Source organism: the organism of the source record quoted next, unplaced genomic scaffold (assembly GCF_019419815.1).
Source record: "Pyrus x bretschneideri cultivar Hongxiangsu unplaced genomic scaffold, Pyrus_bretschneideri_v1 Contig4, whole genome shotgun sequence".
Lineage (NCBI taxonomy): Eukaryota > Viridiplantae > Streptophyta > Magnoliopsida > Rosales > Rosaceae > Pyrus > Pyrus x bretschneideri.
This window is the reverse complement of record NW_025999723.1, coordinates 5,938,471-5,954,675: the sequence shown is the minus strand read 5'-3', so window position 1 is coordinate 5,954,675 and position 16,205 is coordinate 5,938,471. Positions and strand designations below refer to the sequence as shown.

The 16,205-nt window shown below is 35.1% G+C and overlaps 1 protein-coding gene across 1 annotated transcript; it reads right to left on the bottom strand.

Annotated features, from left to right (window-relative positions):
• Nucleotides 1-676: 676 nt before the first annotated feature.
• Nucleotides 677-6,128, bottom strand: LOC103942792 (protein NRT1/ PTR FAMILY 5.6). Its single transcript, XM_009352996.2, has 4 exons — nt 5,811-6,128; nt 2,865-3,082; nt 2,095-2,642; nt 677-1,814 (listed from the first exon to the last, which is right to left on the bottom strand). The coding sequence occupies exons 1-4, from the start codon at nt 5,977-5,979 to the stop codon at nt 956-958; spliced, it is 1,794 nt and encodes a 597-aa protein (XP_009351271.2). The 5' UTR covers nt 5,980-6,128; the 3' UTR covers nt 677-955.
• Nucleotides 6,129-16,205: the final 10,077 nt, after the last annotated feature.

Sequence of the window (16,205 nt, the reverse complement as noted above, 5' to 3'; positions counted from 1 at the left end):
CATAGCCTTAGGGTTTTTTTAGTGAGACTTACTTACTTATGCAAGTCCCTACCTTATTAAGAATAAGTGTTGTTCCTTAGAATTAGTGCCATGAGTTGACTTCCTCAACTTTTGCATGATGCTAAATCTATCTTGAGTATTTACACACTCAAGGGGGAGTGTTGTAAACTTTCCTAGTTTAAGTGTGATTGTGTAAATCCTAGATTAGATTTGATTCTATTTATCTTTTCCTATTACAACCTGTATTCCTTAGGAATGAAGGAATTTCTTCTTTCCTTTTACTACAATAAATAAAGGCACTATCTAGGATGGATAACACACATATTCCCCTACAATTCTACAAACACATCTCTCTCAATCTCTTCTCTTTGCCGCTGGCCCTCTTACCCTTGTTAGATAAAATAGGCTACAACATTGTTTTTATTTTAATTTTTTAATTTTTTATATTCAACGATATAGTTAATTCCATTAGGGGTGATTTAAAAAATTAATATCGAACTTGATATTTACGAGATTCAAATATAAGACTTTTCACGTACAAGTAATGAGAATTACTATTAAACCGTAATACTAAATGATAAAAAGAAGTTTTCATTTTCAAATATTCTTGTTTACCGTTAAATGGAAACACTTTTTTTTTAAGTTATTTTTTAACATCTTAACGGGCAATCAACAGTTAATTAAGCCAGAAAATAATATATTGCCCATAAATAGTTATTGTGGCTTAGATTCATAATCATAAGCAGCTTTTCTTACAATACAACAAACAACATTTACAATTTGACATGGTAGTTACGACTAAATAGTAGTAACAAACTGAGTTAAAATATGAAGATATAATAAAATTCTTCGACTCTTTATCCGATTTCCATCGTGTCCACATTTTTCTTCTACATGCATTGCGTATAGTGAAACACTGAGCAATCACTGCTCAATTTTCTTAGATACATGACAGTTAAGCCATAGATTGATCAATTCCATTACTGAGAGAAGTATCGTCAGCCACAACCACCCTTCTCTCCACATTTTTGTAAGTATAACCCCTAGCCAACAACCCGTAAACACACAAATTCAAACCATTCATGGCTGCCAAAAGCCAGTAGAAATTATCCAAACGGCTTGAGTTCAAGTCCTTCCCAAACCAGCTATTCCCACCCTTTCCTGTGACATGATCCACAACAATAATCAGAAAGCTGCTTATGAAGCTCCCAACCGCAATCACACTCAGATAAAAAGCAATCCCCAAGCTTCTCATTGAGTCAGGAACTTGGTCGTAGAAATACTCTTGTAACCCTACCAGAGTGAATCCATCTCCAAACCCTAGAATTATGTACTGGGGAGCCAACCAGAACACACTCATAGATTGCGGCCGATCAGCTTTTAGTCTTTTTGTTTCAACTAATGCTGCAGCTGACATTGCTACAACTGAAAAAATCATGCCAATTCCAATCCTTGTGAGAATGTTAATCCCCCTTTCGTTGCCGGTCGCTTTCCTTAGAATCGGAACAAGAATCTTGTCATAGACTGTGACGGAGATAAGCATTGCAATGGCCCCAAGAGAATAGATTGAGGCTGGTGGGATTTTGAAGTTGTCAGTGATATGCAGGTCCATTATTGCAGCTTGTTTGACAAAGAATGTTGAGGCTTGTGCTACACATAGTCCAAATGTTAAAGAGGTTAGCCATATGGGGATCATGTTTAAAATAAGCTTCACCTCTTCCACCCTTGTCAGTGTTGTCAATCTCCAAGGATTGTGTTTCTGGTCCCAAGATGTATTCTCGTTCTCTTCGATGATTGCTGCCTTGTCTAGAAACCTACATATAAAAGCTAATTAGTGCCAAGGTTCACTTTGGACCGTATTTAATAATGAAATTTGCTGACAGAATCTTAGACAGAGATAAAGGAAGGTCGACTTCTATCTGAGACGTGCCAACAATGTGCCCAATAATATTGATGACTTTGTTGACCACGTCTTTAATAGAGATGAACTCCGGCCCTGCCTCTGTTCGAGATGTGGTCGCCAATGTGGTATGTCTGAAATAGTTTTATTCAAATAAAGTGTAATTATATAATGAAGGCTTATGCTTTACTTACCTAAGCCTATTTGTATGAAGTAGAAGCCTTCCTTGGGATTGCTTATGGGACTCGGGAACTTCAAATAGCAAAGCGGGGTTTGAAGGATTGGGTAATTTTCTTTTTCTTATAGCTGCAACCAAAACCTGTAACATGGGGACCAAAGGGCTTCCTTCTGGGATTCTATACCTATAAAGAGCCTTCCCCATATAGAAGGTCACAATTGTAAAAGCCATGGTGATTGTTAGCACAAGATCAGCCACACCCCAACTCACATAGTCTTGAACATAGACAATTGCAGTCACACCAAGAAACAATCCACAACAAAGTGCAAAGTTCCACCAATTGAAGTAGGACATTTTTTTCTTTCGTTCTTCTGTGTGATCGTCGTCAAATTGATCTGCTCCAAAGCTTTGAAGACATGGCTTGTGCCCTCCAGTTCCAACTGAGATGAAGTACAAGGCAATGAAAAGCACCACTTCATGAAGTTTTCGAGGCTGTTGGCACATCTTTGTACTGCAGGGTTTTAGACTTGGGATAAACTGGGACATTGTCAGGATACTTAGGCCCTGGTGATTTGTAGGAGTTAGTCCAATATTTATGAATGTGATAATCAAATGTCAATTAGCGAGAATAACTACCCCGCAACGGTGATGTGACTTAGTATCCCAAATCGACCACGCACCACTACTTGAAGAAATTAAAACACATGGCAGCCTGTCATTAACTAAGGGTACTGCCACAGTAGCGTCCGGTAGTTTCTCTTGTAAATTAGGGTTTCAAATATTTACCATTAGATAGATGAGGGATGAAAACAGAACCATGCTGAATCGGCCAGCGTAGGCATCTGCTAAAAATCCTCCAATTAAAGGCATTATAGTTGTCACTCCTGCCCAGAAGTTCACATTTTTGGCTGCTGTTTTGATGTCTTGGTGAAGCAATTGAGTAAGGTAGGTGATGAGATTTGTGGCTATTCCAAAGTAACTCAACCTCTCACTAAATTCAATAGCTACAACATTATCGAATATATCAGTAAGTACATTGATATGCGACTCTAGTAAATAATGACAAGAATATTCATCATGCCCACTATCTGACAACACATTGACAATTGTAAGATCAAAGCATATGGAGCACCCAATAATATTGATGAAGTAGCAACGACATATAAAAGTGCAATCCACCGGACTAAAAAAAAAAAAAAAAAAAAGAGGGATGGTAGAGGGATCACATCTAAATCATCCCTTTAATACCGGTCATACTAAAAAATCTCTCATCTAATAAAGAGAGAGAGTCCATAAAACAAATAGGCATATCTATTAGAGATGTAGTTTAAATGTGGTATTTTAGCATTTTCTGAAGAAATATATATAGGTTTTAAATAGTTCTTAAGTGATAAAACTCATCATTTTAGTCCCTGACAATAAAAATTGATAAAAGTTCATTTTGGTCTCTTTCCATGAAAAATCTTTCAATATCCTCATTAAGTAGAAGAGTTGGTTGACAACAATACCCTTAAAAAGATAGTCATGTGGTCGTTTACGTCATAATTTAACGAAAGAAATTAACAATTTTTTTTTTATTTTTACAGAAGAATCAAAATTATTTACGGTCGACAAACTTAAGAACTACTTCTATCATTATTAGGGATCAAAAGTGATGAGTTATGCTAATTTCACAATTTTGGCTAACAAAACAACCTTAGAGTAATTACAATACAGAATTGGCCAGTTGTTATATCATATTGGGGTGTGCTATCCACGCACCCATTTTACTTCTCACACACCCTTTGATAGTTTCTATCCGTTAATCTTCTTCAATTCATCCGATCCAACAGCTAAAAATTAAAAAAATATGTGAAAAGTAAAATAGGATATGTAGATATCATACCCCTATCATATAATGATGTGAGAGTAACTCAATACACACAAAACAAAACATTACAATACATAGTCGGTCGGTTTAAACTGAGGATAAGGGCAACGTGCACGCAGAAATACGATGTCTAAAGGGAAAAGGTTAAGTCCAAACCTTTGGTTTTAATTTTGTGAGCAGCCGATTGAAAAAGGCAGCCACTAGCCTTTGACATCAACGTCTACCGTCCACCAAATGAATCTTTACCGTCATTTTCCTATCAGTGCGATAATTTCTAACCTTTGAGTTAAAATTTAAAATTTTTAGTTTAAAAAATTTAGGTTTTAATCAAAAAATAGATTTTTTACTTTAACCCTTTTGGGTTAAAATTTCAGTCCCATATTATTAAAGAATGAATTTAGGCTAATTTTGTTTTCTTAGAAGAACTTTTTTAAAAGAAAAAATTATATAGACAATCATAATTTAATTTTATGAACATTTCAACCTAAAAATATTTAGATTCTGACAAATATTGAAAAATCATTAACCGACACCATGAAACTCGTTAAACACTATGAACAAAATATGAAACACATAAAAGAATTTTTTTTTAATTATCTTAGCCGTTAGATTTAAATTTGGACAATTAAATATATATTTTTTTTTTTTACCGTTGAATTTCATCAAATTAGATCTTAACTGTTGGATTAAAAAAATTTACAAATATAAAACTAAAATATATATATATATATATATATATATATATATATATATATATATATATGGTTGGCCAACCCCACTAATCCTGGGGGGGAATCTTGGGCTAGATTTGGTTCATAAATGAGTTTTGAGTTTTAACTCATATTTGCCTCAATGGTTTGGGCATGTTGGGGTAAGTTTAGAACCTAAAATTTGAGTTTTACTCTAAGGGTTGAAGTATGTCTAAGGAGAGATGGCAAAACACACGCATATTTACGTATCTCATGGCTTTTTAGCTAAAATGGCTTTTGAGAGTGACATAACTCTTCATTTTGATCACAGACAATGAAAATCAATAGAAGTGGCCATGAGTTTGTTCGTCGTAAATTATTCTGGTCATTTCGTGAAAAATCTATCAATATCTTCATTAAGTGAAGTAGTTGATTTGACAATAATACCCCTAAAAGGTAGACACGTGGTCATTTACATGACAATTTAACGAAGATGTTGATAGATTTGTCACGTAAGAACCAAAATGATTTACTATGAACAAACTCAGAGACTGCTTATATTGATTTTTATTATTAAGAATAAAAATGATGAGTTATACCAATCATATAGGCAAGTTTAGTTGAAAAACTTTTTAAAGTTTGAATTTTAATTGTATTCTGCTAATTGACCGACGACTCATATCCTTCAACTATTATGCAAGATTTATATCGCATGGAAGAAAACCTATTGTTATATCATTTTAGCTTTAAATAATCAATGGCCAAATAAAATTCAAACTTCAAAGAAAAGTAATAGAAACACAAATACATGCACACATACGCACAGACAAAACACAGAGAGTACACTTACCGATGACGAACATAGAATCTATCCATGCGCGGATCAAAGCGTATAGAGAAACTATTCCATTGATTGACCAACTACTCATATTCTATAACTATAGATCTTGAAAGATTTATACCAAATTGGATAAAACCCTATCATTGCAGCATCTTTAATTTGAATAACCAATGGCCAAATAAAATTCAAACTCCAAAGAAAAGTAGTAAAACCATCAAATACCATGTTAAGCTGAACTGCTGGTTCTCAAAGGCATTCGTAAAACCTATTCATACACACAGAACATATACACACACAGACATAGCAAAACACACAGCAGAGAATAGACTTACTCATGATGAAGAGAGAAGCTTTCCAAACGCCGGTTGAAGCGCGTAGAGGAACTCTTCCTTTATGATCTACAGATGAATCATGAACCCAGTTATCTTCATCCCTAATAGTATTTGCTTCTGATGATGCAGTACTACTAGCTCGTTTTCTCTTTTCCATTTCTTGCTCCATCTTTTGCCTGGTATTGTTAATGAAACAAATACATCTAAATAGTACTGAAACAAACTAGAAATATGGAGAGTACCCCGCTTTTATAGGAAGAGAGAGTTTCTTTGTTTATAAGTGGAGTGTGCTTTTGGGCTCATTCTCTGTTTCTGTTGTTTTTTCTTTCAGTTTAGGCCATTTTTGGTTGTTTATAAGTGTTTTTGGGCCCTTGGCTGTTTGTAAGTTTGTGTTTTGGTTGGAATAAAATCTTCCACTTGACCAAAAAAAAAAAAAAAAAAAAAAAAAAAAAAAAAAAAAAACTAAATCCGAAATCATTTAGTCAATCAATGAATAGATAGAATATCATTTTTCATTCAAACATTCAATAGTTTAATTAACGATTTTTGGTTTGATTGATTTATTGCTGAGTTGATCCTTAAGAAATGGTCTGGAAACTAGAATCATTGAGCAACGTTGCAAGATTGTAACAAAAACAAGAAGTTAAAAAGAAAATGACTCGTTCAGTATTTTGGATGAGATTGAGTCTTAGAGATATTGATTGGCAGGGATTGGTTTGACCTCAAATCCCAGTCTATTGTTTGGTGAAACATTAAGCTGGATGAGACTGAATTGGACTTAAATGTAATACCAGTCCATCTATCTATTCATCAATCATCACGACCCACTTAGAAAGCAATCAACTCACGACTCCGACGTCGCCCACAACAACCCACGACGCAACGTGTCCTCAAACCTGCAAATTAGATTCGACGACGACCCATCCACCCAGAAATCGTCAACCTGCGACATTGCTCACGACCGCAAAATCGCTTATGACTGTTACACCGCTCGTAACCCATGACCCACCCACGATCTTCTGAAATTTTCTCCCGATCTTCTAAAGTTGACCATGGGAAATTGCAGTTGGCGAAGGCACGATGGACTCACAACCCATGTCAACGGAGAGGTTATGAATCAAGTGGTATTTCGGACATGGAACCAAAATAGGAACCTGTCCGTGATCCTCTTGAAGCATATCAAACATCGGCTTGAATTTAAGTCCATTTTAAATGTCCACAATCTTTCCTAACTGCCCACCAAGTGGACCTACAAGTCCAACTCACAAGATTGCTAATGTCCGTCAAATTATAAAACACATGTCATAGCACGTGGAATTGAAGAGCTAGTTTGAGATTGTGTTGTCTTAAAAAAAAAAAAAAAAAGAGCTTATTAAAAAATTTGGAACATTCAATATATTTGGTAAAACAAAATAAAATATTTAAAAAAAAATTGTTGTCAACGATAGTAGAAAAACATAGAAATATACCCTTTTTTTTTTAAAGCATGGTAATTAGTGTCAATTTAATGAAATTTCAAATGGCAAATAGACCCTCACATATTTTATAGAATTAAAATTTTTGCCCCCATATTATTGTTGTTGACAATTATTATTTTACATTAAATACTATATATATATTTTTAGTCATTTAACATATTCACGTCAATTTATATAAAAGTTTACCAAATACTTAAATATTTTTTTAAATCATTTTTACCAACAAAAAAAAAAAGTTTACTTTAAAAAAAAGTTTATTTAAAAAAAATTGTTTACCAAACACCCAACAACTTTATTTTACAATTTTTTATTTTCACAACATAGTAAAAACAATTTTTTTTAAAAACAAAACAATACCAAACTAACCTTAAGTATTTATGCAAACTCATCCCCCTTTTCAATTGTAACTGCTAGCTGGCTATTTTCCACAAACACAAATGTGTCCTAGGACATGTCCTTGTCTGCCATTTTCAACGAACACTAATGCGTCCCAAGACATGTCCTTTTCATTTAGGAATAGGAATGTTTGAAAATCTTTACAACACTTAAATATTTTTTTCTCGGAAAATTCTAAAGAAACTCATCTCCAGCCATAGAGAAGCTTTATATCCAAGTGAATCTATAGATTCTTATATTCCACCTTAGAAAATTGAAAATTGTACCCGACGATCTTTGTTCTTTCTTATTTTTTTTTTTACTCAATCAATATTAAGATAAATAGGAGGTTAAAAGTAAAGAGATTTTGTAAAATGTTAGATTTTCTTTTGACAAGTCACAATAAACTATAATAGAACGGAACTTAATATATCACCAACCATGTGAAGACAGTCTGCAGCTTGAACAGCCGGTTGTGTGCTCCACTCAAATATTGTGGCCAAATTTTACTATTATAATAAATTATGCTAATTTCAAAGTGTTTTTGAAATGTTTAAAAGCACTTTTGGTTAAAGTGTTCTGAGTTTTAAAAGCATTTGAAGTGCTTTCTACAAGAAACATCAATTATGCGTTTTTTGTAAAAAGCAATTTATGTGCATTTTCGGGATTCATTACATTTTCATTAAGGATTGATTTCAAAAACACTCTTATAAAGAGATCTTTCAATCATTTAAAAAAACTCTATCAAACGAGCCCATTGATTAGCTCCAAGTCTTCAAAGCTTTTGTTTGAGTCGCATATATTCAAAGTGGGTCAAAAGCAGATTGTGAAAGAACCCAAAAATGCTTGGCATCTGCGATTGGAGTGCTCAACGAGATACTCTGCTGTCGACTCTAATTCTTTATCGTTAAATTAACTGCTCCACCAATGAGATAAATTCAGTACTATGATATAATCCACCTTTATTTACTCAAATTATGCCTTTTCAACGTTAGATTACACTTTCTAACTTATTTAGTCATCAGAAAACCTCAGCCTATCTTTGGTTGTGTGATATATGCCTTGGAATCCCATGAAAAAGCTTTTTATTTTAAGGGTAAATTACACAAAATTACCTTAATTATGGGTCGAACAACACTATCATACCTCATCTTTTAAAAATGACAATGTTATACCTTATCTTACGAATTTGTGTCAATGTCAGACTTCCGTTAGTTTTTCTGTTAATTTTTTTATTACGTGTTGACGTGGCTAGAAATGGGATCCACTCATTATTCCAACTGGATTTAAAAATAATTAAATATATTTTTTTATATAAAATTGTGGGATCCACCACTACAAATCCTTCCCCACCCGTCCCCCCACCCCCCAATCTACCTCCACCACCCTCTCTCTCTCTCTCCTCTCTTTCTCTCACCTCTCTATCTTCTCTCTCCTGCAACTTGCATCCCTAAAATCCCAAAACCCAGACACCCTTCCCAACCATCCCCTCCCAACCTTCCTCCACCACCCACCCTCTTCGATACCAAGGAGGCCGACGATGGCTTCACCAGCAGCTCCTCGAGCTAGTCCCTATTCATGTACAAAAATAATAATAATAATAATAATAAATAATAAAAAAGCCCCAGTTCGTCTTCCACACCCTAGCCTATTCCCAAATCAGACACACCCTTTATCCCTACCTGAGCCCACCCCCAAATCAGAGAGACTCATTCTCTCTCTAATCCCTAGCCCTAAATCAGAGACACTCCATCTCTATCTCTAATCCTTGCACCATCTAGATAGGAAAGGTGAGGTCGAAGTCGAACAAGGCCGTCTTCTCAAGATTTGGGACGTTTGATTAGATTTTGGGTTGTGAATTTGTAATGGGTTTTGGGATTTTGGGGATGCATGTTGCCCAAAGAGAGAGAAAAGAAAGAATGGCAAGAGAAATGAGAGATGAGAGAAAGAGGGGGGGGGTGGTGGAGGAAGGTTGGGGGGGACGGGTGGGAAGGATTTCCGGTGGGTGAGAAGGGGATCTAGGTTTTTTGGGAATGGGGACATATGGGAGAAAGGGGATTTAGGTTTTTGGGGAAGGGGGACACTGTCACATCTCGGCCCGGGCCCCAACCATATCCTAGGCTCGACTCCACCGTAGCACGATATTGTCCGTTTTGGGCCCTGACCACGCCCTCACAGTTTTGTTTCTTGGAACTCAAATGAGAACTTCCCAGTTGGTCACCCATCCTGGGATTGCTCTCGAGCGAACTCGCTTAACTTCAGAGTTCCGATGGAATCCGAAGCCAGTGAGTTCCCAAAAAGCCTCGTGCTAGGTAGAGATGAGAATATACATATAAGGCTTACAGGATCCACTCCCCTAGACGATGTGGGATGTTACATCGATACCTCAACCATTGCTTGGGCTTTGTTCTTGACATTGAGGGGAGACTATTGGTGATGTAAATGGTATGAGTTAGCTTTGGATTTTGGCGAATCGAAGCCAAAATCGCCGTACCCACCGTGCGATTCCTCTCAAAATCAACCCACTTTCTTCAATTTTTCAGGTGTAAATGGGAGAGATAACAACTGGGTTCGAAGTAAGGATATTTTGACATTGGTGCTGTCGTCAACGGTCGCAGGGATAGGAAGATTCGACTGGGTTAGGTCGGCTGGTTGATGAAGGATCCGGTTTTCTTCCTCTTCTCTTCCTTCATTTCTCTCCTTTATTTTCTCCCTGATTGGCCGGTTCCCCCCTCACCTTTCTCTCCTTCCCTCTTCATCACAGCCACACACGTGGCATCCCAGATTTTGCTTCAAAAATCTGGAGCCTTCCATAAATGATAAATTGACCATTTTGTCCTCGACTTCAATCGTTAATAACTCCTTCGTTGTAACTCCGTTTCATGAACCATTTTCGCCTACACACTCGTAGGACCGAGCTCTATTCAAATTTATTAGGAATTACGATAAAATATATGAGGATAGAATACGTCCTCGTATATTTATGTTAAGCCAACTAGGGGCATTTTCATCTTTTTACTTTATTGAACAAATATTTGCCGTAATTGTAATTACGTCGTAATTATGAATACAACCACAAAATACTTATTTAAATATTCAAATCCAGGAACGGATTTTCACATTTCTCGCTGAATTTCATTAACCATTTGTTGATTTATTTTCCTATTTCCTCCACATATTCATAAACATAAATAATTAATTTACATTTTAAATTTTCAGGGTATTACAACCTAGCCGACCTCTTCACAAAGTCATTGCCCAAGTCTACTTTTCAGAAGCTCGTCCAAGGAATTGGTATGCGTAAATGATCTGAATTGAATCGTTTGTAATCTTATTCGTAAGCTATGTCTAACTCAGGGGGAGTATCCTCAAGTATACTCACTTGATCTTATTGTACTCTTTTTCCTACGATTAGGAGCATTTTTCCCATTAAGTTTTTGCTACCTAACGAGGTTTTAACGAGGCACCCATCCTAGGATGATCATACTCTGTTGGGTTCACTACTTTCGTCCTGTTTGACGTTTGTTTAGACATTATGCATACTTCTCACTTTTCTCCTTAGTCTATGGGTTTTCCCCATGCCTTGGGTTTTACTACCAATTCATACTTACGTTACTTGTGTTTGAGACTCGCATTCACCCTTTATGCCGACGACTTCATCAACTATTCTACCTTATTTGTTAAAGACCTAATGCTACGTTTTGTTTGAGTATTTACACACTCAAGGGGGAGTGTTGCAGTCCTATCGGATTAGGAATGTGATTGTGTAAATCCTAGTATGTCTAGGAGTATATTGTAGTTACCTATTAAGAGTTGAATACCTATTAAGAGATGTAATCCTAATAGGGTAAGGATTCTACCCTTCTTACTACTATAAACAAAGGCATAACGGAGTGATACAACACACATTTGAGAATTAAATCTCTCTCTTTCTCTCTTGTTGTTGTTGGCCCCCTCTCTTTTTATTCCTTAGATCGCTCAGTTAATTAGGCCTACAACACTCTCATCTTTTCCTAGAACCTATCTTCCTTCTTTAGTGCTTGTTAAGAACCTCTACATCAGCGCCCTACCCTTCCTCCCTAACCTCTAATAACTCGATCTTTTCAATTATGCCTTTTCAATTACTTCCATATCCGGCCAAAGTCAGCTTCATTGTTTTGTTTCAATTTATTTCAGGCAAGATTATATGTAAACCTTATAACTGCTAGCAACTGATCGCTTTGTCGAGCTGTGAAGGTTCAACACCACTTCCAATGGCAGGATCTCCTCGTTGGCTTCAGGTGTTGTGTATTCGACGAGCTTAAGCTTCTTATCACTAACGTCAGCGTTCTTCTACCACTACCAGGACTGTAGATCAACCACTCACCATTACAAATTTACAATCCGTTTCCTCGATGTGTGTTAACCTCTCCACCTCGTCTTCTCTATCTCGTCTGTATAGTTCTCCATCGACTACCATTCGATCTCTCCCAACCACCTCATCACTTCTGTTTGTAGACAAGATGCAGATGCAGCGGAGATCGAAATGTAACAAAAATAATGATCTGTAAAAGAGAAATTCCGATCAGTCAGAGCTCAGCCTATTCTTTGACAGAAGCGCTGCCGAAAATCTAGCAGTGATGGGCTGAGAAATTGGGGAATTTGGAGATTTTGACCCTGAGGTATGAAGGAGTTTCTGTGGAGAAAAGAAGGGAGGACGAAGGGAAAGATAACTTTTTTTTAATTAATTTTAATTGTTAAATAATTAATAATTAATTAATTTTTTATTTTTAAGAGCAGGCCTGCTCCTACCACATCATAATTTAATAGCTAAATTGACAGAAAGTTTAATGTATGTTTGACATTGCAATGAATTCATAAGTAAAGGTATGAGATTGTAATGTTTAAAACATGAGGTATGAGATCGTGGTTCGACTTATAGTTTAGGTAGTTTTGTGTAATTTACCCAAAATAATTATAAGTAATTATAAAAATGGAGGTTCTTTGTGAAATTAAATATAAATAGTAATTAACGAAAACTGATTGCACGATGTACGATGAATGATCATGATCACGAAATCCCTAGGATTCCTAAGAAAAGAATTCGGCAATGATCCTTTTCCTATAAAAATATATACCCATGTATAGTGCTGTGGGATTTTTCTTCAGTGCCTTTATGCAAGGAGTAAATGTTTGTTTCAAGGATTAATTTCAGTGTCCTATTCTGATGTTTTTAGTTTTCAACATTTGGTATATTAAATTTTTTTTCATCTTAGAGTGGTAGCTGAAGTAATTTTATGACACTTTTATACATCTGTTAAGATTATTTTTAAATCAGTTGTTAACTAGTGACATGGCTCTCACATGAACATAACTGAACGACCATGTGTCACCTTTCCAACCCTTTTTGACTCAACTCTCCTCTATCCCCTGATCCCTCCATACCCGACTCACCTCTCCCTCACCACCATACCCTAACTCGACCCATTTCTAGATTTGACGATGGCCATCCTTGGTGACGACTTGAGGAACGAGAATTTGAAGTCGTTGGGGTCCACTGAACTGTGAAGGAAAATATCGAAATTGGGACGATTCTAGAGGGAGGATGGACAGCCTCGTGAGCTCAAACCAGATTTTTTTTAATAATGATATATCCCCGCTTAGCAAAGACTGTAATTTTGAGATGGCTTTGGCTGCAAGGTTATAAGATTTCAGTGAGGATGGACAACCTCGTGAGCTCAAACCAGATTTTTTTTAATAATGATATATCCCCGCTTAGCAAAGACTACAATTTTGAGATGGCTTTGGCTGCAAGGTTATAAGATTTCAGTGCTTCCGCAGCAGTCACTGGAACATTAGATGGACTTACTGGTTCCAAATCCATTACTAAGCCAACATCAACTCGATGCAGAATTGCATAAAAGGGCTTACTAGAGGTTCTACAATGCACCAAATCGTTAAGTCCCCCAAACCCCCTCCATCTTCCACTGCCATCCCACCCCCTCTAAGAATCAATTCCTTTTGGACCTCTATTTCTACCTTTTCTTTCTAGTCCTCTGCTTATTCATTTTTCTTTCGCACTTGTTCAAATCATCAATTCCATCAGTTCCTGGTTCGTTGTTTTCAAAGTAATAATTAATTTTTAATTTTTATTTAAAATATTACTGTGGATCCTATATTGACACGTGACCTTCAGTTATTATTCACGTGGATGTCATATCACCAGTTAACGATTGATTTAAAAACAATTTTAACAAATGTCTGAAAGTGTTCTAGAATTATGACTTCAAGTACCACTCTGGAATGAAAAAAACTAGATACACCAAAGGTTGAAAATAAAAAAAACTTTCAAGTAATAAACTGAAATTAACTCTTGTTTCAATTATCAACTAATAGCATTATAAAATCAAAATGAATGAGATGGGAAGTGAGGCCCAAATCAAAATAGAAATGCATTTGGCTCTTCAATGGATGAGAAGGAATTCCTTCTCAATTTATTGTGGCTAATTCATGGAATGTCATTTTTATGATTAAAATTGTTCATTTTATAAATTACCTTGTAAAGATCATATCCGTAAAAAATGTCACTTAAATATGAGATCATTTAACGATCGGAGTGTATAAAATTAAAGGGAAACTTTATTTGAACCCATGTAACCTCTTTCTACACCCAACTTATTCTCTTGACCCTTATTGTTTTTTATTAAAGAGTTAATCTCTCTTTAAACCCAAATTTATTACCTAAACTACCCTCTCAAACCCTATTCAAAATGTTAAGTTATCTTTGCCCCACCGCCCCCCTCTTCCCGCTAGCACTTCCATGATCACTTTTTTATTTTTTTTTTTATTTTTTTTCTCTTTCAGCTACCAAACCCGAACATTTGCCTTTTTTCTTTCTACTGATGTGCATAAGCAACAAATCAAACAATTTATCCCCATATATTTATCAACAAGCAAGGAAGTTTATAATCTAAGAACATTAGTAAGAAGTTTTTCCTTAGAATTTTCCCATTGCAGAAAGTTTAACAAACCATTCAGGATTGATGAAAAAATTTGAAACCCAAATACTCATCTTCTAAACTTTAAAAAAATTGAAATCAAACGAACAAAATATTCATAAATTGAGTCATACCTTAGTTGGAGGATTCAAAACATCAAAATCACCATCCATCAAAAAAACTTGTTTCTCTCTACAAGACCTATTAGGATTTTAGTTAGAATGAATGTAAGATAAACAAGAAGTGATGGTAGGGTTTAATTAGTTTATTGATAAATTTGAGTTTTATTATTAATTTCTTTTTGTACTTAATAATAATTATGCAATAGGATAAAATAGACAATTAACAATTTAAATTTAAGTTGGGTGGAGAAAGATGTTATATGGGTTCAAATAAAATTTCTCAAAAATAAAATGGATGGATTCAATAAATGAACCGTTTATTTATTTGTTACAATTAATTGACTAAACAACCTTAGTCTTTATTGATTTTTTGTACGGATAATCTTTAGGTAATGATTTATATATAATATAATCAATTTCTATCATAAGCACGAAAATTTATGAATTAGCTACTTAAAATTTGAGGAAAAACTCAATCTAAATTGGGCCATGTCTTTCTCATTAAAATATATAATTTTGGGAAGTGTTATTGGCACTCCAAAAATCTCATTATACACTTCTCACAAGTGTATATTTCTTTCCTAATATAGAAAGTTTGGAGCGTAGAATGAGATTTTTGGAGTACTAATAACAATTCCCATTATTAATTAAACAAACAAATCCGAGTTTGATTACATGGATAAAAATAATAATATAAACTCAAAAGGTAGCTTTTCCTTGCTGGTAATACATGTACCTCTCATATGGGTTTTTATAGCAACGAGTTAGTATGTTAAGAAAAAAATAAATTTTTTTTTTTGTAGAAACCTTTATTTGTATCCGTCAACACTCTCTGTTTTGCGCTCCTCCAAAATTTAGTAGGATTTGAGCTCTGGACGTCGAGGCATGGTAGCATAATCTTCTCTCCTCTGTGTAGTGATTAGTGTTAGTATTTTTATAATTAATATCTTCAGACATGTTACATTGTACACTTTCTTTGTAGATATTGAGATGCTACGATTTTTGTTTAATAAGTTTATTTAAAGTTCCATCGCTTTTACTGCACACCTTTACTCTTGTTTTATTTTCAATCTTCTATTCGTACTTTTTACACATCACTTTTATGCTATGATTTCGTCACCTTTCAAATGTTGCACAACAATGCCGCGATCGTGATGTTCATATGAATATCCAGGTCAGGGTGTATTAGTGTTGTTTCTACCATGTATTATAGGAGACAATTGACTCTTGCGGTCATATATGTTCATTATAATTCCCTACAATATGAAGCAAATAGAGAAATAACCTCAAACATTTGTGTACTTAATTCTCTATTATAGAACGATTAAAATAAAATTACGTGAGCGCATATGATCGATGGGGAACTTACCTCAAAAGTTTTATTGTTACTAACTTAACGAACTTCCGATCAATGGTGGTAGCAGCGACGGAAAGAGACCATGG